The sequence below is a fragment of the Cynocephalus volans genome, chromosome 6, assembly GCF_027409185.1.
Source record: "Cynocephalus volans isolate mCynVol1 chromosome 6, mCynVol1.pri, whole genome shotgun sequence".
Classification (NCBI taxonomy): domain Eukaryota; kingdom Metazoa; phylum Chordata; class Mammalia; order Dermoptera; family Cynocephalidae; genus Cynocephalus; species Cynocephalus volans.
In genome coordinates this window covers 49,859,023-49,883,556 of record NC_084465.1, presented here as the reverse complement: position 1 = coordinate 49,883,556, position 24,534 = coordinate 49,859,023, and the positions used below count along the sequence as shown (strand labels likewise).

Sequence of the window (24,534 nt, the reverse complement as noted above, 5' to 3'; positions counted from 1 at the left end):
GAATTTAATTGTTTTACAGTTAGAGTTATTATTGAAAGGTGTAGATTTACTCCTAGCATTTTATTGATTTTTGTTTAGATGTCTTAAGTATCTTTTCTTCCTTTCTTTCTGATTTTCTGTTTGTCTTCTGTGTTTGTTGGTTTGTTGGGGTGATAGATAAACTTTTTTCTCTTTATTGTTAGCATTTTTGCTTTACTGGTGGGTTTTGTTCTTCTTGAGTATTCATGGCAGTGATGGTTGTTTTTCAGGTACCAAATCCAGTACTTCCTTGAGAATTTCTTGTAAGGCTGGTCGTGTGGTAGTGAACTCCTGCAGTTTTTGTTTGTCTGAGAAATATACTATTTGTCCTTCATTTCAGAAGGATAGCCTTGATGGGTAAAGTACTGTTGGCTGGCAATATTTGTCCTTCAGTATTTTGAATATATCATCCCATTCTTTTGTGGCTTTTAGGGTTTGTGATGAAAAGTCTGATGTTAGTCTTATTGGGGCTCCCTTATAGGTGACTTGATGCTTCTCTCTTCCAGCTTTTAAGATTCCCTCTTTGTCTTCTAGTTTTGCCAGTTTGACTATAACATGTCTTGGAGAAGATCTTTTTGGGTTGAATATGTTTGGGTATCTTTGGATCTCCTGAATCTGAAGGTCTGTGACTTCACTGTACCTGGGAAGTTTTCTGCTATTATTTCATTGAATATGTTTTCAATGCCATTTCCTTTTTCCTCCCCTTCTGGAATACCCATGATTCAGATATTTTAGACTTAAGGTTGTCTGTTATCTCTCTTAGATTTTCGTCAAGTTTTTTAATTCTTTTTTCCTTTTTTTGGCCCACCTGTATTAATTCAAACAGCCCATCTTCAAGGTCAGAAATTCTCTCTTCTGCTTGTTCTAGCCTGCTGGCTAGACTTTCCCTTCTGCTTTTTATTTCATTGAATGAATCCTTCAGCTCCACAAGCTCTGCTACATTCTTTTTCAGCGCATTAATTTCTTTGCACATTTCTTCTTTCAGGTCCTGTATATATTTTTCTCATTTCATTGTGTTGTATAACTCAGTTTTCTTGTATCTCATTTAGTTTCCTTAGAATTGTTGCTTGAAATTCCTGTCAGTCATTTCAAGGACTTCCTGTTCTATAGGATCTAGAGCTTGAGAGTTATTATTTTCCTTTGGTGGTGACGTACTTTCTTGATTTTTCGTATTTCTGGTGTCTTTACTTTGGTGTTTAGTCACTGTGGCAGTGGGTATCGCAGTCCGCTTATTCCACCCTGATGCCTGGTCTGGATCCTGAAGGGACTGTCAATTCTGGGCAGTGGGGACTGGCCTGGGCTGGGGGAGTCTCACAGCATCAGCCTGTTCCAGCACAGCTGGCTCAGCGTGTGGGTCTGGCAGCTCTTGGGCCTCTCCGGGTGGCAGGGACTGGTCTGGGCTGGGGGTCTCATGGAGGGAGGCACCTGCCTTTTCTGGTGCAGCTGTCTCGGGGCGTGTGGGCCCGGCAGCACTCGGGCCTCTCTGGGTGGCTTGGTGATCCTGTGGTGCCTACCTCTTCCAGTGCTGCTGACTCAGAGCATGTGGGCCTGATGACTCTCAGGCCTCTCTGGGCTGGGGGGACTGGCCTGGGATTGGGGTATTGCAGCACCTCCATCTAAAGTTTTGAAAGTCTTTAAATGCAACTGCTGGGTTTTTTAATCCTACTATACAACCATTTAGATTTTCTAAACAGATAAATTAGAAAGGGATCAAATCTTCCTCAAAGGTGGACAAGAAGTAGACAGAGAACCCATACATATTATAGTGCCCTGTAGCCTGAAAGAGAACTGTGGTATCCTTGCTGGGTGGGCCTAAACATTTTTCTCAAGGAGGCCAAAACCCTGACATTGTTAGCTGGGTTTTAAGATTTCTCTAAACAGCCAACTCCCTTAGATTGTTGGAAATAAGAATTGCATTTTTAAAATTCTGTTTTTGTAACTTTCAGCAAACTATCCGTTGCATAAAGTGCCGTTGTATATTATTTCGTCTATCTTTACATATTCTTCACTTAAAATTCAATTTAGGAATTCATATACTGTGAAAATAGAGAACAATGGTTGACATTCATATTCTCCTGTGGTTTTAGTTTCAGAGTATTAATTCTGCCTCTGCTCTTTTTATCCCAATTTGTAACTCAAAGCTTCCACAAATGGAAACTTTTAAGATAGCCAGTCTACCCTCAAGACAGAAAGACCTTGAGAAAAGATGTCTTTGTTGTTGTCAGCATTCCATTAACTCTGTTCTATGGAAGTTGTCCTCCATTGTCCAATAACATACCTGCCTGAGCTAGTGTCACTTGGTTATTTCTATTAAGTTTAACTAAAACTGTAATAAGTTATTTTTCAAGTGATTCCTATTTGTAAAGGGAAAAATTTTGATTATCCTTTTCTCTTTATAAGAAAGTAATTTTCTCACAGGTAAAAATAATTTAATATGTAAAAAAGCATTTAGAATACTTTTTAAATATTCCAAGTAATCCTTAGAGGTATTTTTCTGAAGTATTGGTTAGTTTCAAAGATCTTCTGTGTCCTGCCAAATAAAATGAATTTTGCTCATGGAAACCACACGTTTTTAAAATACATAAATTGTTACCACTAGATAATACTTTAGAAAGAATGTTGGGTACTGAGTACTAGGAGATGCAGAGGGAATGGGAATTTGAAAATATTTTCAAATCACCAACTTTACTTTTTTAAAAATTGTCCTCCTAAGTACTTATTATCTGTTGTTTAGTCATAACAAAATTGCCTCTGTTGAAACTCACCCAAATATGAATCCATTTTCAACTAGATTTGTGACCATAGATAACTGCAGTATTGCTGTCCGTGACTGTATTTTAGAGTATATTGTCTAGATATTACAATTTATTTATTTGTTCATTTATTTTCCCATTCAAATGTATTTTAGTATCTATGTTCAAAGCACTGTTTTATTTTTTTCTCTTTTTTTATTGGTTATGAACATTCATGAGGTGTAGAGCAAATTGTCACCACTCATGCCTAAGATGTGATGGCCAGATCCATACTGGCAGCATGCCCATTACCACAAATTGTGATTATACCCCCTGTTTTAGAAGCTGTGAGTATGATAACTGGCCAAAGACTCTTTCCTCAAAAAGCTTATAGTCTGTTAATTGAGATAATGCTTGTAAATAAATGACTATAATAATATGAAAAGCAACAGAGACCCTAAGCTAGGTATAGTCAACTAGCTATGAGAGTTCAGAGAAGGGCAATATTCAGGGTCGAGAAGAATTTGAGATAGTTTGCCTTGTAGAGAAGGTTGCCTTTGGCTTGCGTGTTGGAAGATGTTTCAGAGTGGAACATTTAGGTACAATTGTGGCAAATACTCCAGGCAGAAGAGAGATACAAAAATTTGGAGTCACATGTAGTTCAGCCCAAGTGAAGTGGAGAGTGTGATGGGGAGGGAGACTGGAAAGTCAGTAGGGGCTGGATAACGGAGCTTTTGAATACCTGACTAAGATGCCTGGTTGTTTTTATACTCAGTAGTCAACAGGCAGCCAGCAAAAAGTTCTGAGCATGATGGTCTGAGCAGTATTGTGTGTAATCTGTATTACAGGGAGAACAAATTGAACACAGAAGAAAGTTGGGGTTCCCTCTGGGAGATAATGAATGCTTCAAATAGGGAAGTGTCAGTAATACCCATCTTTGCAGAGATTCTGCACAGATAGATAAGGGAAGCATGGGGATGTGGGGCAAAGAAAGGAGAGGAAGCAAGTGTGATCCAAAGTTTTGAACTGTCATTCTATAAAATAACACAAGCCACTAAAGCAGGGTTCTCCCAGGCAGTCTTTCTACTTGTCAGTCCTCTTGGTTTCTGTCTGCACAGACATATCTTGAAGAACCATGTACTTGGTTAAAAAGAGGAAAGCAGGTGTCCACTTCTGTCTTGTTCAGTAAGTTGCGGTGAGGCAAGTGTTATAAGTCAGCCCCTCTTGCAGGCTTCAGGGATTGTTTGGCTGTGATAATCACAAAACTCTAATTTGGCTGTGGCGTCATAGGCTTCCTAAGTTACAACTTACCACTTCCTACTTGTTACAACTTACAGCTATTTTATTTGCATGCTTACTCATTTTTTGCCTTTTTCCTGACAAAATATAAGCTCCAAAATAAAATAAATCATGTCTCTTTTTTTATCACTGTATTCCTAGCACCAAGAACAGTGTCTGACACTTCATAGGAGATACTCAATAAGCAGTTGTTGAATGAGTGAATGAACCCACCTGTTCAGAAATCTCTATATAGCCTAAAAATGTGATGATTTACTTCTAGATAATTCAATTAAATATAAAAAGTTGCAAGAGTTGCTACCTATCTTTTTTAATTTTCAGAGTAACATATTCCTGTAAAAAGTGTTCATATGATTTCCACAGTAATATTTGGGAAATAGAATATAAGTATTCTCCTGAATTTCTTAATTTTCATTGAAACTCTGTGGTGCCACACTATGTTGTGGTGTTTTTCAGCCTTTAAAAAGATGAAATAGAACAGAGAGTAAGATATGAAATAGTCTGCATTGCACGTGCTTAGTACAGTTTTAAAAAACTTTACTCGGTGTATGTTGGGAGGGTTACAATGTAAAATTATTTTGTGCAATGATTCAAAGTCAATATACACTCTGGTATTTTCCATATTATCCTAATCCCTTATCTGGCTGCTGTCATAGCTCTTCAAAGCCAGCCTTGAATTGTCATTTTTCAGTGTTATGATTCCTTGTGGCCTATTTGCAATGGAAGCCTTCCCACAAATGCACACAAAAATTCAATTTCTTAATGTTTTCTTTTAGATCAACCAAACTAAACCTCTCTCAGGATGCTTGAGCTCACTGTAAAGTGCATTCCCAGAGTTCTTTTCACTACAGAGTGCTAGGCTGCTTTTAATTTAACCAGGAAAACACACTCACACCCACACACACACACATACATACTCAGAGTAGAACTGTGGTGGGATTTGCTCTTCTTTAAATCAAGAAAAATTTGAAACAAGATTTGACAAATAGAAATAATTGCTAAAATAAAATTTGTTAACTTCTTTTTTTCTTTTGTTTGTCTCTCTCTTTCTCTCCAAGCTGCCTGCCTTGTGCTTGGCTGTATGATTTTCCCTGATGGCTGGGATTCAGATGAAGTGAAACGGATGTGTGGAGAAAAGACAGACAAGTACACTCTCGGGGCTTGTTCAGTCCGCTGGGCATACATCCTGGCTATTATTGGAATTTTGGATGCCCTGATCCTCTCATTTCTAGCATTCGTGCTTGGTAACCGACAAGACAGCTTGATGGCAGAAGAACTGAAGGCAGAAAACAAAGGTAAGATTGCTTTAGGGAACTCTTACCTGGATGCTTCAAGCACAAAACATGGTACTGTCCATTCTTTCCAGTCAAGTACAAGGACTTTCCCTGTGGTTCTAATTTGCACCATCTTTCAATACTGTAGTTCACAGACTTCCCCCAGACTCAACTCAAGAAGTTTATGCAATTGTGTTTCCTTATCTTTCTGAGGTTCTCCGAGTCCATTATTATTATTTAAATGCATTTTTCCAGTTTCTTCCCTCCTCTGATTTCTGGTTTGCCATTTGGAAGCTAAGATGCAACTTTTTCTTTTTCTTTTTTTTTTTTTTTTTTGATCTATATGGTTGAATGGAAAGTGCTTCCTCATCATGTATTCAGCTATTTTCCAGATTGAAATAAATGCCTGGGGAATCTCTAAAATCATCTATAAACATCTTTATTAAAGTACTTACAATCATTTTATTTGAATTCAGATTCATCATCTCAGACAGAGGTGGTAATAACGTCCCCAAATAGTTATAGTTAGAGATCTCAGTAGTTACCTAATTAGCTGAATTTTAAATGTGTTATCTGGGTAATCAAAATCCTCAGATTTCTTTTCATAAGGAAATTGCCTTCTAAAACAAAAAGAAACTAGGATAGAAAATAGGACACTGACTAGTGAATGATACACAAATACATTTCAGTGGGTGAATAACAGATAGCAAGTTATTATTCAAGATGAATCTTTCAGGTTTTTTTCCAGATTTCTAAACCAATTTCTTCAGGTAGAATTTCAATGTCTCTGTTTTGTTATAGACTTAGCTTTAACTGTTTTATCTTTATGTTATATTTAACTTTAATACTTTGGGCTTACATCAGTACCTTCAGCTGAGTGGCTCCTTCTTCTAGCTTTTATTCCTACTTGGGCACCAAATTTATCCTTGAATTATGAAATTTTGTTTATTATTTCAAGTAGTTGCTAATTTCACAAACCCTTCACTGCTTCATTGCATATATTCGTCTCTACACATTGCATGTAATGCTGGCGTAGTAAGCTTTATATTTAGATCATCTCTGTTTATACTTGTAAATCATAAACTATGAAGAAGTCAAATGGAGCAGTCCAGGAGAGCAGCAGTCATCCACAAACCCTTTAGATCCCTGATTTATAGACAGGACACATATTAGTTACTTAGTTATAGCAAAAATATTCTAAAAACAAAAACACTTTCATGGAGGAGTAGTGCTAAAACTTCCTGAAAACCAAGCTACCTCCCTCTCAGAGTTACCCTTTCTAGATATAAAAGATTGTATGAAGATAATTACACTTGTATTTACGTTACAGATTTTGTGCTTTTGCATACACTCATTAATTTGGTGTCCTTGTCTGTTGTCTTTGTGGCTTGTTGGATGTACACAAGTCTTTGTCCAGTTAACTTCACTTCAAATGCAATGATAAGGAGAGCTCAATATTAGAACAAAGTACCTTTCCCAAAAGAATGAATTAAAGAAAAGACCACTTTGTTCTGCAAATACTTGATTTCTACCACCACCTAATAATGGAACAAAATGCTGTTTATTTTCTGTAAAGTTCAAGATTATATTGAGAACCTTTACTTCCCAGACATCCTTTGACCACAAATGAGAAGAAAATTCAGAAAAAGAAAAAAATAGCAAAAGCAGGAAGATTTTTACTTAGCAATTGAGAATTCTAACTTATATTCACATATACAAGTGGCAACAAGTCTCCTGAACTCATGCTTCAGAAAGGAACAGCCAAGATTATAGTTTTCAAAATGGGTCTTTTCTTCCAGTTGATTGAGTTAAATATTGATGTCTGATCTCTTCCATCTAGATCTTCATTAATGAAAGCATCATTGTCTGCTCAGTGATATACTAAGAACACCTTGGTAAAGGTTTTGATAGGAAAGAAGGTTAAAAGAGGCCAATACAGGGTTTAGGGATTATCTTTGTATGACTTTTCTGTGTTTATCATCTTCTCCACTTGCATGTATCACTACAGTTTCTTCCATCTTGTTCTAAAGGACTAAAATCTATTCTGTATGAAGATTTCTAAGCCTTGTATAAAATTTAATCAAACCTCCATGTTTCTGAAAAATGATACTAGATTTACAATTGTATGCAAAGTAGCCTTTGTTGTTTGGTATTATTTAAACATTTGTTCAGTGTTGAAACTTCCAAAGACAGATTGTTTAAGGAAAGACCAATCAGTGATTTTGTATGTTTTGTGTGTGAACATAGTTCACTAAACAGTAGCTTAATGGCTTTCAAGTATGTGCAGTAACCAAAACTAAATGTTATCATTTTTATCTTCTGTAGGTCCTAAGGGAAAAGAGATCGAGCTTAATAAAAATATAAGAAAAATTTGTAATTATGAAATTGATTGTATATAAATGAGTGCTTTTACAATTTGTGTGGGTGCATTAGTATAACTTTTCAATTATTAAAACATTTTTACACTATTAATTTTTTTTCTAATAAAACTATGAAGATGTCCCTTGGTAACCAAGGCCTCTTTTTGGTTCCAGGGAAATGAAATGAAACAGGGGCAAATCTAGCTCTAGCTCGTAATTTTAGAGGAATTTATTATCCCCGTGATGCCTTCTGGGGTCATGGAAGCAGATAACGCCATATCTCAAGCCTTGGCTCCAGAGAGTAAAGCATCCACACATTCTAATATGTATTATATCACTATACACACTGCAGTGTCTTTCACAATCTTCTTCCAGTCTTATGGTCCATTGGTAATAGTATCAACCTAAATTCTTTAATAAGAAGCAGGAGTGATACAGACAGAATAAGCCTGTAATTGTAGCATGTACCCGCATTCGAAGAAGTTTGTCCTGAGTGGTCAGCATAATGCCATAATCGTATCTTCTTTTTGTGGCTATTGTAATTAATCCAGCGATATACCGCCCCACTGATCTCCAAAGGCCACTATATAGATTCAGATTTTCCACGTATCATTACAGCAAGAATATTGCTTACATCCATGAGTCCTTCCCAACAACAACCCTAATGGACTGAACAAAAATCACCATTACATGAATTCTAGAATATATCAGGGAAGGAAAGGAAACTCAGTTCTAATTGTTGAACTATGCTCCACTCACAGTCTTAAGATGAAAGGGAATATAAGACGCAACTGACCCATAAATTAATGATCACAAAGGTGCTAATCAAAGGGAAAACAAGGGGGAGGTACACAGGTAAAATTCTCTGCCTCTACGGACTGCTACCTCTTTTTTATTTCGGTGACCAAAAGAAAAATACTAACGTGAAAGCATACTTTAACAATAAATTTCCAGTTCCAGTGAAATTCCATTTCGCACCAATATTGACAGACCATACATTTGCCACCTCTACCTTTGACCTTGAAATTTATATGCCATAAATTCAATGGAAGAACTTGAGTCCAAACATGTCAGACCGCTACCTCTTAAAATACATTTCTGGAGAACTCACCTCAATCCCAGCTCAGTGTCTACCTTCACTGCCTTCCACCACATTTCTAAAGCCTCTCTTTTTCCAAGACTGCAAAGATCATTTGAGTCTGTGCTGAAATTTATCATAAATTGTGAAATGGCAAAATTGAAATAAGGGAATTTTAAAATACTTTAAACAAACACAAAGCAACAACTTTGGATGCAAGTGTTGTCTTACAGGAAACCTCTATAAGAGACAAAGCTAGTCATCTAAGGAGCTCCATCAAAATGCCAGAATATTTTTCATGCCAAAAAAACAAACAAAGCCCCAAGGAAAAACAAAGAGAAGCAAACACTCCTTAAATATTCAACTAACTTTATACAAGAGTTGGCACAAGCAAGAAAACTCCACTGCTTGCTCTGAAGTTGAGGAACCAGTCCTGCAGGCTGCATGCTGTCCTGGATGGGCAGGTATTATTTGGGAGTTCAGCAGCATGATTTCCAAATGAGCCAAAAAGAGGAGGCATTTAACCTTGATATGCTACTTAATTGCATATTTTAACACACTGAACTGTGAAGTCAATTTAATTATGTAAAATTAAAGTTTCATCTAGATAAAAAGGATTTGAAATGAAAGCTTCATTTCCAATTTCTTTCATTAATTGTGAAAGGATAAATAATTACATTTTCCAGAGCTCTTATGCCACAAATATCTCTTTCCTTGTCAGACGCCATTCACAAAGAGGTCTGTTGCTGCATTTGTGTATATAGTCTTTGGAATTGCTTATCAGATAATTGGGTCCTCTCACAAGCAGTTTTAAAGTCACTTTGTCTTCTAGCACTTAAACTGCAAATGAGAGAACATGATTATCCATGAAGAGGTGACTCCAGCTCCCACTTATTTATAAGTAGTTTAGACTCTTTTTAATGATATAATAAGAGGAGTTAAAATAAATCCATTTTACTTAAATAATTAATTGAGAAATCCTTCAGAATTTTGATTTGAGGTGTCATGCCATGCCATGGCCACATTGTGAGTGACAGCAAGGTGTAGTGGAAAGAGTGTGCAGTTGGATCCAAGCTGCTCAGGGCTAGTACTGTCCTTGGCACTGATTGTAGAGCCTTGGGCCCCACATCCCCAATATCTTAATAGTTCCAAAATTAAGCATTCTGGTCCATAAAATGCAGGGCTTTTCCAAATGGCATCTGAGGTTCCTTCCAGCTCTAGAATATTTCAATCCCAGGGACACCTTCAGAGGTGTCCTTTAAAGAGAGGATCTTAGGGAACTAAGCCTCCTGCCCTCAGAACAGTGAAAACATTACTCTTTTAAGGACTTGTCAGCGTGCACGGGTGACTAGAAAGGGGAAAAGAAAGCTCAAAGGGGAAGGGGCTCTGGGATGCCTCATGTGTTTCCTCCCTCAAATGCATACCTACCCGGTGACCTGTGTTGTTACGGCCCCATTCATTCATGTCTCCAAGAGAGGAATAAGTCAGATTTAGAAACTGGACTGTGGCAGAGGAGCCTCCTTGCCTCACTAGATTCTGATACCATATGGTGTCCATGTGGACACATGATAGTGGACAGAGCCAGATCAGAGACAGAAAACTGTTCCTGGTCGCAGCTCTGCAGGCATTGGTCATGTGACTTTGGGCCAGCCCCTTAACATCTCAGAGTCTCAGCTTCACCTTCTCTAAAATAGGAAAAATAATACCCAGTCCTGCCTCCTCCATAGGATTGGGAGAATCCTACGAAAGTATGTGTGTGGAAGCAATTTGTAATAAATAATTATATAGGCTTTTTTTTTTTTTTGGCTTTATTTATTACTGAGCATTTTCCCATATAACATTCTATTTGACTTTTGCAATAACCCTATGAGATATTTATCATCATCCTAGTTTTACACATTAGAAGTTAAAATGCAGAAAAGTTAAATATTTTGTCTAAATTTTCACAGCTAGGAAGGAATGGATCTAGGACTCAAACACAAATTATTTTACTCAAAATTTCAAGTTCTTTCTTTTACACAACATCAGGTAATCAATTCTTAACAGATGCTGATTTTAATTGCTTTCAACTTGACCAGTCAGCCCTGTAAAAATAGAATTTAGTCTTATTCCCCTTTGGTAGACTTCAGATAATGTTATTTAATCAAAAGTTTAATACACTTGAGAATGGGGAATAGCCTTTGAAACCCATAACTCTTACTTGGCTATGTAACTTTATAAAAACCTAGTGAAGTAAGATCAGGAAGCCCAGGGGGGGAAAAAGTATCTTCAAGTCCTTTGAATTAAAACTTTAATAAAGCCATAGTGAATTATCTGTTTCCTCATGCAATTTGTGTTGAACAAAGTCCTTGTGGTCATCAAAGAATCTCAGAATGTGCCCCTAAAAAACTGAATGTATCCTGGCACTTTTTCAGAAGGGCTGAAATTAATGAGAGTTGGAGCAGACCACAGAGGTCCTCACAGAGTTTTCTTATATTCTTGCTGCTTCCAATTCCTCTCCTCCCACTCTTCCATGAACTCACTCCACTCAGGTTTTCACCTCCAGCATTTCACAAGCACTGTCTTATCAAGGTCACCCCAACCTCCTAATTGTTAAATGTCATGGTCAATTTTCAATTCTTATATTGACCTATCAGCAGCCTTTTCTCAGTTGACTACTGGCCCTGTCTTGAAACTCTTTCTTCTGTTGGCTTCCAGGCACTTTGCCTAATTTTCCTTTTGTCTCTCTGGGGCTCTTCCTACTCAGTCTCCTGTGCTGATTCCTCCCCATCCATCCACTCTTAACGGGAGTATCTTTTTTCCAGTTACACACATTTCCTAGGTTATCTCACCTGGTGCCATGGATTTAAATAACAGCCATATCTTGATGATTCCCACGTTTAACCTCTCTCCCACCTCTCTGATGAACTCTGGTCTCGTATACCCAACTACTTACTTGATACCCTTTTTATAATATCTAATTAGCATCTTGAACTTAACATTTCCAAAACTGAGCTCCTGATATTTCTCACAAAACCTCCACTTCCCACAGTCTTCCCCATCTTAATTAATGACAACTTTATCCTTCCAACAGCTCAGGCCAAAATTTGAATCATTCCGGGCTCCTCTGTTTCTCTTGCAACTCACACCTAACCCATCCAAAAATCTCATCAACTCTACCTTTAAAATATATCCGTAATATTTCCATTTCTCATCCCCACTACTGCTGCCATTTTGGCCCAGGCCATCATCCTCTTCCCTGGCACCATTGCAATGTTTTTACTGGTTCCACCCTTGCCCCTTTCAGTCTAATCTCAACAGAGCAGCCCAGTGACCCTGTCTAAAGGTCAGTCAGATCATGTTGTTCCTCAGCTCAAGACTCTCCAATGACTTCAGATAATGTCACTCAGGGTAAACCCTGAAGTCCTTTGCCGTCACCCACAAAGCCATGCAAATCTGCCTCCATCGTCACCATTCTGACCTTCTTTGATTATCTGCCTCCTCGTTCCCTCTGCTCCAGACACCCCGGCCTCCTTGTTGGTCCTCAGCCACCCCAGGGACAATCCCATTCCAGGGCCATCGCATTTGCTGTTCCCTCTGCCTGAAATGTTCTTTCCCCAAACCACATGGCTCCCTCCCTCACCCCTCTCAGGTTTTACCCAAATGTCATCTTCTCGGTGAGTTCTTTGGCCCACCTATTTCACTACACATGCATTTCATCTAACCCACTATATATTTTACCTCTTTTTTGTTGTTGTTGTTGTTAATTGTCTTCCATGCCGGGAAAGTCAAGGGCAGCAGTTTTTATCTCTTTTGTTTACTACTGAACCTCCAGTGCCTAGAATAATGCCTGGTATACGTAGGCACTCAGTAATCATGTGTCAAGTGAGTGAATTACTGAATGAACAAATGAGTCTATTCTAATCTCCGTCTTATGAGAAGGTTATTTCATGTTGCATAGATCTTAACCTTAGAAAGTTTTTGTTTCAGTTAGGTTGAAATGTGCCTCTTTGTAATGTCCTTCCATTGCTACTTAACTCTTCTGCTTTAAGCTGTTGACTTATTCAGAAAGAGTTATTGTGTCTTTAGCGGTTGAAGCTACATATTCACCAAGTGGCATGGTTTCCCGTGGCTTGTTGGGCATCTGGAGACACCCATGTTGTCAGTGCTGTCCACCCCCCACCAAGGGACAGGGAAGAGACCACCTGTGGGGAGGGAAAGAAAGGAAGGGACATGCAAAGTTGTGGTGGAATGAAGAGAACTTTACAGGAGTCGTTCAACATGTGTTACTGGAGATTGTCTCCTCCAATTTACCCTCCACACCTAGAGGTGACTTGGAGAACAACTGAACTCGGGAGAGTGACTGTAGTCCATTCAACAAATACATGTTGAGATCATTAATGTATCATAGTGTGCTCCAAGAGGGAGCTCTCTCTTTGACTGGTACCCAATCTCCAGTAATACCCTAAAAGTAGTGATTTTCCTCCCAGCCTTCCCCAGTTAGTTGGCTTCTAGTCAGAAGCACTGAGGAATCTGAGGGCAAAGGCACTACTGACTTTGAACGGCTGTAACAGGCTCTGTCATTATTCACTCTACTTCAATAGCCAAATGAATTTTGACATTTCAATGATCTTTTCAGTCCCTGAGATAAAGACTGCAGAGTCAAGGATCCCTGGGTAAATATCAAACCAGCTAGAAGGAAGGAAGGAAGAGAGAGTAAAGAGAGAGAGAAAAGAAAAGAGACCTTGGACAACAAAGTCATGATGTCCAAGATTTAGCCTTACAAGTAAATGTTGACTCAACTTTGCAGCAAAACTTTAAATGAAGTCTTTCAGTTAGGTTAAAACTTATCAGCTTCACACTCCACCTCTTACCCTCTCCTTTCAGCTGTACGGTCATGAGACCTGAAAACAGTATTACTGAGCTTCATGAGATACAGCTGAGGTTTTTGGATTATATTTATTTCTAAGTTACTCTTGTGGCCAATTATTTTTTTCTTTTATAAGACTGGAACTAATTTCAGATTTATGCACTCAGGATAGCTTTGGTAGGCACCTCAGTATATGAAGTTAAGTAGTGATCAATTTTCTTTTTCGAAATTCGCTATTTTGATTTTAACATGTAATACAAACTCACACACTGAAGTAAACTGATTTCATTTCAAGACAAACATATTATTTTTAATCTTTTCATCTTCACAATTATTTAAACTTCTAGACCACAAATGTACCTCTTAAAATGTCTTCTCTGCCATAAATATACCAAAAGTTTGTGTGAGTTTATTTTCTTGCTGTTTGATCTAGTTCTCTTCCAACAATGAAGCCCTCCAGTGTCTCTCATTCATCCTGGGGTCTCTGGTTCTTTTCCAGGTGCCCCATTAAGAGAAGAGCAGATATCATAAGTGAAACATTAATGTTCTTAACTTTAGTTCCATTAAACCTCCTCAGGCCACAGTTTTCCTACTCAGATTTGTTTTTTAATGTACACAAAACTTTTTGGGCGGAACAGGTGTTTACATTCTTGCTACAAGTTCAATGATTCCATTGTGAGGTCAAAGAATACAATGAAGATGTGCCCTATCACTTCACTTGCCCCTGGAAGGAAGAAACATTGTTGTTCTTAACATCTGGTAGGGTGATTAAGAACACAATGCCAGCAACATACTGCTGGAATAAACAAATTTGTTGAGGCTACTTGCTATGTGCTGTCTCTGGTAATGCTTCACAAAATATGACCCCGTCCAAAAAAACCCTGCAAATTTCACTTTTTACTCTTGAGATTCTTGAAAGCAAGCACTATGTCTTATTCATGTTGTCTCCAATGTTATAGCTCCTAGGACGGAGGAAATGCTTAATAAATTTTAGCACTTGTTATTATTTTTATTGAATCAATTTAATGAAAAATATAGTGTAAATATTTAATTAATGCCCCCATTTAACATTTCTACTGCTCATGAAACAGTTCATCCCTTATTTCATTAAAGCAAAGGAAATAAATTTGTCTGCACATACCTGTCACAGATACATACTTTAAAAGAATCAAGGAGTGGTATGTGAGAAGCATATGCTGCAACTCTGCCACTTTAGGCACGTCACCACACCTCTGTAGACCTTGTTTCAACAGCCATGAAAATCATGTGCACTTACTGTGTGCCAAGCAGTGGGTAAAACAATGGCATTCAATTGAACTCACCAAGCATGCCAAGTCTGGTGATAGGGGATTTAGAGATGAGTGGGACAGGGTTTGCCCTAAGTCTCTTTGCAGAGGACATTTAGTTTTATAGGTACTTGGTTATATTTCTGAGATCTAATCCCGTTCTGACATCCATGGCTTCATGAGGGCACCTTGTTGGTGCCACCTCTGTGTAAAATGAGTGAATGTCATTCCCTGACAGCTGACTTATCCCAGCACCAGTGAAAGATGATGCTATAATAAGCAGACACTGCTTCCCAAGGACAATTGGACATACAAGGTCTCATCTGCCAGGAGGCTTTCAAAAAAAATTGGCTGGTGGAAAAAACATCAGTGAGTCTACTGGTATTAAATAAAACAAAGGAAGACACAACTATGAAGAAATGAAAAATATGATTGATAGATTGTGGAGTAGGGACAAGTAAGAGTAATGGTAGAGGTGGGAGTCTTCTTTTATTCCTTAAAGCATTAATTTCAAAGCAGCCTATTTAAAATCTAAACTCCAGAAACATTGCTGGAGAAAAATCACTTGTAACTGCCAACATGATCACTCTTGAACCATGTATTTACAGACAGTCAGCCAGCTGATAGTTGGCAAATGCTGTATTTACGTATTTCACCGGCTTTTTCTTCTTACTTTAACATACACATAATCAAGGCCTCAAATTTGGCGGGGGGGAAATCAGCTTGGCCTGAGTTTATCCTCTCCCTCACTTAATGTGAACATGTCACTTTGGGTGCTGTGCCTGGAATAATCAGGAAGTGAAATGAGAATTCGGGCAACTACCACATGCTGCTGTCTGCAAGTAGATTTGCTGTCACAGCCCACAAAAGCAAGAGTGATGACGTCATCAAGAGATCTGGAGGGCAGAATTCAGCAAGGAAGAAAAGCAGCTGTGGTGTTAGTGTCAGCCCCCCGACAGATGTTCCGACAGAGCCACCAGACAGGCAGGTCCCTAGCTGCAGCTCTCACTGAGATGAGGGCCCTGACCCAGAGCCCTGATAAGGGGGAAGCTTCTGCAAAGAAAGCCTAAAATAACTGTCCCTTGCCTCAAAGAAGGGGACAAGTCCAGAAGTTACATGAGCAAATCCCATCTGCCGGCCTGATAGGTCTTCACCAGAAGCTGGCCTTTCAGTGTCAACGTACAAAACGAACCAGACATTCTCTGACTGTCCCTGGGGGAGAAATGCAGTTGACAGTCTCCCCTGACCTTGGTGAATGGGACCCAAGGATGCTAGGTAGATCAGTACCTGAGAGCAGACAAAGCTGCCTTTTTCAGAAGGAAGGAAGGAGGGAGGGAGGGGGGAACGGAGGGAGGAAAGAAAAAAGAAAGAACAATACGTTGAACTTTCAGGAGAGAACAAACCTAAGGATACTGGGGGGGGGGGCGGGAGGGGGTTTGAGGAGTGATAGGTGGGGTAAAGGGCATAAAGAAAAATCATGATTTGCAATAATGAATATGCTAATTATAATAATAATTTTTTTAAAAAAGAAGCTACCTTTTTTCAAGGAAGTCTTCTAAAAGCATGAGCTGCTGGACTTTTTCTGGTCAGGCTGGGGGGGAAGTCTTAGTGATGGGCTTAATAACTCTTCAGATGTCTGGTGATAAAAACCAACTCTTTCATCTTTATTAGGGGATGAGGCTGAAGGAATGTTGAAATACAATGACACAGGGAGGACATTTAGAGCCAGAAAGCCCCTGGTTCTTTACAATCACCTGGGGAGCTTTAAAAAATATTCCAGGACTTGGACCCCACCCCAGAGATTCTGATTCAGTTGGCATGAAGTGGATCCAGGTATGAAGAACTCCCCAGGAGGTTCTAACGGGATCCAGGGTTGAGGACCACTGTGTTCGCCCAACTCTCTCACCTTATAATGATGAAACTGAGGTGCAAGGAGGGGAAATAAAGAACATCTCACCAGTTTGAATGATTATAATTAGAAATCAGTAGGTAACCTGTGACATATAGTCAAGTTTCATTCAATAGTAGGCCAAGTAATCACCTCTCTGATATAATTCCATTGCTGCCTTTTTTGGAAACAGAGCTCTCAGAAATGGATTTGTGCACCTGGTAGTTCTATGAACTTGGACAAACTGAAGTGTCCTAGAAACTGCATCATAGAGATGTTGTTCAAATAAATGAGATAATTCATATAAACTGTCTGTCACAATGCTTAACCCATATGAACTGTTGTTATTTTTAGTGCTTTGATTGTATCGACCAGTCACATGGTGCTTAGCCCACGTGGTACAGAGCACATGCTCCTAACAACCTTGCCCTGCTGTCTGCCTTTGTTCCTAACAACACTAAGTTATTGTGAAGGCCTCATTAGGATCTGGAGATTGTGTCCTCCACATGTTTAAATACAATTTTTTCATCTGGTAGCTTTATAAATTATTTTATTTTATTTTGTTGTTGCAGATTAATGATTCTTTTTTAAATTTATTTTTAATTGAAATATATTGATTGTGCATATTTATGGGGTACAGAGTTATATTTTAATACATGCATACAATTTGTAATGATCAAATCATGGTAGTTAGCAAATTCATCATTGCAAAAATTTATAATTTCTTTGTGATGAGAGCATTTGAGCTCCTCTCTTCTATCCAATTGAGAACATACAATAAATTATTGTTAGTTATAGATGCCTAGCACCACTGATCACTACTAGAACTTATTTTTCCTATCTAGCTGTAATTTTGTGTCCATTACCAACCTCTTGCTATCCCCCTCTCCACTCCCCTTCCAAATAATTTTAAATACGAGACTGAAGAGGGGTAGTCTGTTGGTTAATTGGGGTTTCGTTTTGTTTTTTTAATCTTCCCACATATGCCCAATATGGGGTGGGGGTGAGGGCAAAAAGATTATTCCTTTACAACATTTGACAAGATTTGCAATCCACAGAGTTCAAACTGTATAGCTGTTTCTGCAAGTTCAATGACAGTCACCAAGGACAGCCCTTGTTCCCCTCACAATGTCACCCATCTTCAGCCCAGCTAAAAATTCCTTCGCTATATTACTAGACGGATGAGGAACAAACCAGAGCCTTAAAAACAGAGATATCCTTCAGAAGTAACGGAGGGAAGGGTTCTGCCCGGGCAGAAGCAGCAATAAAGACAAGAATCCCCTGAGTGTAGGAGAATACGATCACTTTAGTTCATTCACAGGGTGATAAAAATTTTAGTGCTACGGGACTAGCAGTCCCTGTGTTTTGGTCAGAACACATCTTCATTTTCCTCACCATAAATACAGCAAATAAAAACCCCATATCAAATGGATACATGTAATAAATTTTTATTAGAAGTTGAAATACAATAAAATCTGGGGGACTCTTCCCCCATTACTCAAAAACCCATTTCTCTCTGCTGTCTCTCAGCACGCACTCTGAAGTGACCCCTTCCTTCACCAGTTAATTCACATCCACGACGTAACATCCACAGCAAGCCTTATCATCATCATCATTATTATTAAAATAATAATCTTAGGTAGTAACTGAAACGCCTATGAGTATAATTCTCCCCTTGGATACTTATTATAAAACACAGTTTCTGGCTTCACTAGTTCTAAGGAACATCTCTGGAATCTGTTCTTTTCTTTTGTCTAATTAATAGACTTTATTTTTTAGAGCAGTTTTAGGTTTACAGCAAAACTGAAGGAAAAGTATAGAGTTCCCACACAGCCTCCTCCCCATATACACAGCCTCCCTGCCATCAACATCCCACATGAGGGTGGTCCGTTTGTTACAATTAATGAACCAATATTGACACATCATTATCAACCAAAGTTCATAGTTTACATTAAGGGTCACTCTTTGTGTTGTGCATTCTATGAGTTTTGACAAATGAAATCTTTATTTTTAACAAGCACATTGAAGTGAAGGTGATGCAGTTGATTTGAGAACTACACTTTAGGCAACACTGCTCTGGGTCATTTATAATCCGATGAACAATATAATTATAATGTGATGGTACTGAGGCCAACGACCAGGGCCAGAGCAGTATTATTAGTTTAGAGTTTTTTTTCATAAATATCCTGGCAACTTTCAATGCATAAACTGGCTCTATTCCAAAAGTTCACTTCTAAATTGATGTTTTGGAACTCAGTTCACATATTTTTTGCATAGAAACAATCAATATACACAATGGCTAAGTTCATGGACCTGCCCTTCAAAGCTAATTTCACTCATAATATTATAGGAATAAGATGTGATCAATCACATTTAAAAAGGAAGCGATACAAATGTAAATTCATAAGGTTAATAGACAAAAAATGTAAAGAAAAAAATCTTTGAGAAACAGAGGTGGGAGAGGACTTTTAAAAGACACAAACCATAAGGCAAAAAATATATATTAATTGAATTTTATCAACATAGGACTTCATTCATGAAGGAAAACAAAGACAAAGACCAGATGATAGGTTGGGAGAAACTATTTGGAATGTTTCAAACCAATAGGTATCTAGAATAAGCATGAAATTCCTCCAAATTAAAAAGGAAAAAAAAAAGGCAGACTCAATTACAAAATGAGCAGATTAGGAACAAGTAATCTGCAGAAGAGGAAACTAAAAAACAGGACCAGCATATAAAGAAATGCCCCAAATCACTGGCAGAGAAATGCAAATTAAAACAACATTGAGGCCTTCAACACTACCTGTCCGATCAAAAGCAATGAGCCCTATTCATGAAAATCAACAAAGTCAATAAAATGATAATCATGGCTATGTAGAGGAGATTGTCATTTATTTCTACTTTAATCCAAGCTGGAATAGGGCTGTGTCTCTTTCGGTGCCTGGCATCGAGCAGGTGTCCTATATTTACTTGAACTTTACTAACCGAGAACTTTCTACATCCACCAAAAAAAAAAAAAAAAAGAACTGAAATGAAAGAATATTACTCATGCAATTCTCCAAGCATAGAGTCACCTGTATTTTCCTTCTGACTCATTTCTCATGTAACTGGCTTCTTTTCACAGGGAATCATCATAAACGAGCTATGAGATAGATGGATGTCATTGGTCCTAGGTCCTCACACCAAAAACCCAATTATTTCTATTAAAATGCTAAGTATCCTGTAAGAGTAGGTTTCTTAAAATAAGACTAAATAGTTAAAACACAGAGTACCAAATTCACGTAATTCTAAAATATCTTTTAAATTTTTTTTTAAATTTACAGATAAAATCATATGTATTTATCACGTAAAAACATAATGCTTTGAAGTATGTATATATTGTGGAATGGTTAAATCTAGCTAATTAATAAATGCACTACCTCACATAGTTATCATTTTTGTGGTGAGAACACTTAATATCCACTCTCTTTGCATTTTTCAAGAATACAATATATCATCATTAACTATAGTCACCATACTGTGCAATAGATCTCTTGAACTTACTCCTTCTATGTAACTGTAATTATGTATCCTTTGACCAACATTTCCCCACTCCACCCCCAGCCACCCCAGCCTCTGGTTACCACCGTCCTACTCTCTACTTCTATGAGATCAACTTTTTAAATTCTCACATATAACTGAGTTCATGTGGTATTTGTCTTTCTGTGCCTGACTTATTTTACATAACATAATGCTCTTGAGGTTCATCCACGTTGTTGCAAATGACAGGATTCTCTTCTTTTTTATGGCTGAATAGTATTCCATTGTGTATATATATCATATTTTCTTTATTAATTCATCTGTTGCTGGACACTTGGATTGATTCCATTTCTTGACTACTGTGAGTAATGCTGCAATAAACATGGGAGTGCAGCTATCTCTTCAAAATACTGATTTTATTTCCTTTGGATATATACTCAAGAGTGCTGGATCATATAGTTCTCTTTTTAATTTTTGGAGGAACCTCCATAATGCTTTCTATAATGATTGTACTAATTTACATTCCCACCAACAATGTATAAGGGTTTCCTTTTCCCCACATCCTCGACAACATTTGTTATCTTTTGTCTTTTTGATAGAAGCCATTGTAACAGAAGTGAGGTGATATCTCATTTTGGTTTTGATTTGCATTTTCCTGATGATTGGTGATGTTGAGCATTTTTTCATATGCCTGTTGGACATTTGTATGTCTTCTTTTAAGAAATGTCTATTCAGGTCTTTTGCCCATTTTTTAATTGGGTTATTTGTTTTCTTGCTAGTAAATTGTTTGAGTTCCTTACATATTTTGGATATTAACCCCTTATCAGAAGCATGGTTTGCAAATATTTTTTACCTATTCTGTAAGCTGTCTCTTCCTTCACTCTGTTGATTGTTTCCTTGACTGTCCTAAAATCTTTTTAAAGATTAGAGCATGTTTGTATTGTTTTGAATGATTTAAGAGGTTCAAATAAGAAATTGTTATTCGGAACATTTCACCTCGGGTAACTCCATGAACGTTTCTGTCTGTAATATACTTGATTGACAGATGATTTCCTGAGCCGATTGCTAAGTGGAGCGGAGTACAAATAGACATCTGAGGGAACTGTGTTTCATTGTCTTTTGTTAGGCGATAGAAGATAGAGTGGACTGATGTTTAAAGAATTCTCATTTCCTGGAAACTGACTTTTTAAATTTTCTGAGGGGTTAATCAGATCTCTAGTTTCTGCATGTAAGAAAACAATATGGGAGTAGGAAGGGGAGCGATACAGTATGGAATGGGGGTGGAAGTAAAATTTCCTTAGGAGAGGACGTTATTAACAAGTTACTCAAGGTTAACTCCGTATTTTTATTTGCGTTTGCTACCCACCCCCACCTCTGGTTTGTAGCTCTCTGCAGAGACAATGCTCATCCCTTTGTGATCTAACTTCACCACCGTGTGAGGGCGTGTGTCTGTGGAGGCCTCCACTGGCCTGGGAATGAGGAAGATGGCTTTAATGAGCCTCATAATTTAGCAGTGACCTACCTCACAGACTGTTGTGAGGAGTAAATGATGAAAAGATTGTGGAATCCTTTGCAGCTACAAGATGCTGCAAAGATGATAATGAGGAACAATTGCAGAGATTGTAAATTTAGTGGCCAAGAAGCTAACAAGCAATTGTTATCAGAAGGCTCTTCCCTTGTCCCCTGGACCTGGCATTAGGATAATACAGTGACTCCGGGGTGCCTAGACCAGCGTTGTCCAACAGGAATATAATGTAAGCCACCTATGTACTATTACATTGCCCTGTAGCCACATTTTTTAAAGTTAAAAAAAAGGTGATATTAATTTTAATAACACTTAACCCAGTATATCCAAAAATTCATTTCAACATATAATTAATATAAAAATTATAAATTTAAATTTTTGTTAAGTCTTAAAAATCCAATGTGTATTTTATACTTGCAGCTCATCTCAGTTCAGATAAGCCACATTTCAAGTGTTCAATGTCTACATGTGGTCTAGACAGCAAACAGCCCACTTAATATAAGACGTCCAACTTTCATTGAGTAATGTCCATAAGTATGTGAAAGTGCTCTTAATTTTCCACGATTATTGCCGAATCTTACCTCTTGCATTTTCAGTAGGAATTCAGTTTCAGGTAAGTGGAGAGAAAAAGCACCAATGTTTTCTGAGCACCTACTGTGTGAACAGTAGACATCATTTCACTTGCCCCACAGCAGATCTGTGAGGAAAGGAGATAGTCTTTACTTTGCAGAAGAGAAAATCCAGGTTCTGAGAGGTCAAGGACTTGCCACGGTCACACGGCCAGTAACGGCAGGAATGGAACTCAGGCTTGGCTTCAGAGCCCTAGAGATTTTCACTGTCCCAGGTTCCCTCCTCAGACATCACTGGGGGGCAGTGGCTGTCAAATTGCTGAGCATCTGAACCACTGGGAGAGCTTGTTATTAAAGCACTGGTCGCTGGCCCCACCCCCCAGGTTTCTGATCCAGCAAGTCAGGGTGGGGCCTGAGAATTTGCATTTCTAACAAGTTCCCAGGAGATGCTGATGCTACTACTGGTCCCGGAACCACATTTTGAGACCCTCTACTGTACTGGCTGGATTTGATGCCTTTAATAGGAGTCTGTATTAAATTAATAATACTTCCTTCCCTATGCTACCAGAAACCAAACTTTGATTTATAAATTTGTCCATTGTTGTTCCCTTAGTCACCTAAAGTTGGCTACCACATAGTATAAACTGGGATAGGGCCACTCATGGTGAACCTTTTTATTCATTTATAATTAACCATTAAACATAAGTACTTTATTGCAATAAAGAAGCACTCATCAATACTTTATTGCAATACAGAACCCTCAGTTCCTGCAGGGAAGAAGAAACAATACTTGCTGATGTATTGTATCATGTAAACATTGGATACTCTTTTCCAAAGTGCACATGCTTTCAAGTCATCACTAATTACTTTTGAAAAATTTATATATCATCTTTTTAATGATGTGGCCACATCATCAAATATTTCCCTGGTGGCATTTTTTAAAGCCAAGTGATAGTCACTGTGTATTCACCACAGTTTAGAAAACTCCTATCTGAGTCTGAAATGTTAACTTATATTTTAATCACCACTGCTGTGCTCAATAAGCAAGAAATTATTTACCTTTCCACCTAATTGCAAGACCCACCACCTTTTGATACATTAAGTGGCTTGGAGGCACTTTCAATCGTCCTAGCCATTGACCTCCAGCCCTTTCCATTCCTCTTATTTATATTAGCTCCATTAAGCTCTCTCTTCTACACCAACTCCCAAACCCTGTCATATCTGAAGAAAAACAACTGATGACCTCATACATATCATGGAGCCCATCATATTTACAAGATGACAGCAGATCCAAGTGTGCTGACGGGACAGGACTGGGCCAAACTGATGTTGGTGCAAAGAAAGGAAAAGTACTCTAGTAATGCTCTATTAGCACTATCTTCTCTGATAGAGAAGTTAGACTCTCTGTCAGAACTATGGGAAACATCTGTGTGCTCAAAACCAAAAATGAGGCAGGTATGTTTTTTTCCTCAGTCATCTAATGACAGTATAAATGAAGGTGAAGTGGTGTGGGGCAGCTAGCTGCAGAGACTACCGAGATTTCTCAGCTTCACTCACAGCCTGTACCTACCTTGCATAACAGATGCTTTAAGCCTATTTCTTCATCTGAATGTGGATTGATTGATTAGGGGGGTCTTTTAAGCTTTTATAATAGTTCATTCTTGTAACACTCAGAGCTTTTAAGAAGGAAAAGGCTGAAATTTGGGTGTATTTGAACAAATTTTCAAAAACAAAAATTATGACAACTGCATATCACAATGGAATGTTTTGAATAAAAGCATTAGGAGGAAAGGTCACCAGTTCAGTCATATCACCAAAATTACCTGCCATTTTTCAAAGCTTTACCCATCATTTCCCCCATGATCACCATGCTCTGCTCTGTACTTTGGTGCTGGGTGCAGAGCAACTGGTGGAAGGAAGGTTCGGGAAGGCTGGGATAGGAAAACGGGAAAACTATAGATAGAAAAAATAGACTTCAAGAACTTTTTCTGTTTATCATGCAGTTCATAAATGCAGAATCCCTTCACTTGATTTAGTTCAGAAGCAAGTAGAACAGTCTTGGAGTGAATTTCTTCAAATACATAGCTTGCCAGAATTTTCATTTAAGGGCGTCTTGACATAAGCCTGGACTTCATAC

The 24,534-nt window shown here is 38.2% G+C and overlaps 1 protein-coding gene across 1 annotated transcript in view; it reads left to right on the top strand.

Moving 5' to 3' along the window:
* The window catches only part of LHFPL3 (LHFPL tetraspan subfamily member 3), a 450,341-nt gene that overhangs the window by 380,846 nt on the left and 44,961 nt on the right, over positions 1 to 24,534 (top strand). Inside the window, exon 2 of the mRNA XM_063101039.1 lies at positions 5,108 to 5,395. Coding sequence (XP_062957109.1) covers positions 5,108 to 5,395 — 288 coding nt within the window. The remainder of the gene's footprint in view (positions 1 to 5,107; positions 5,396 to 24,534) is intronic.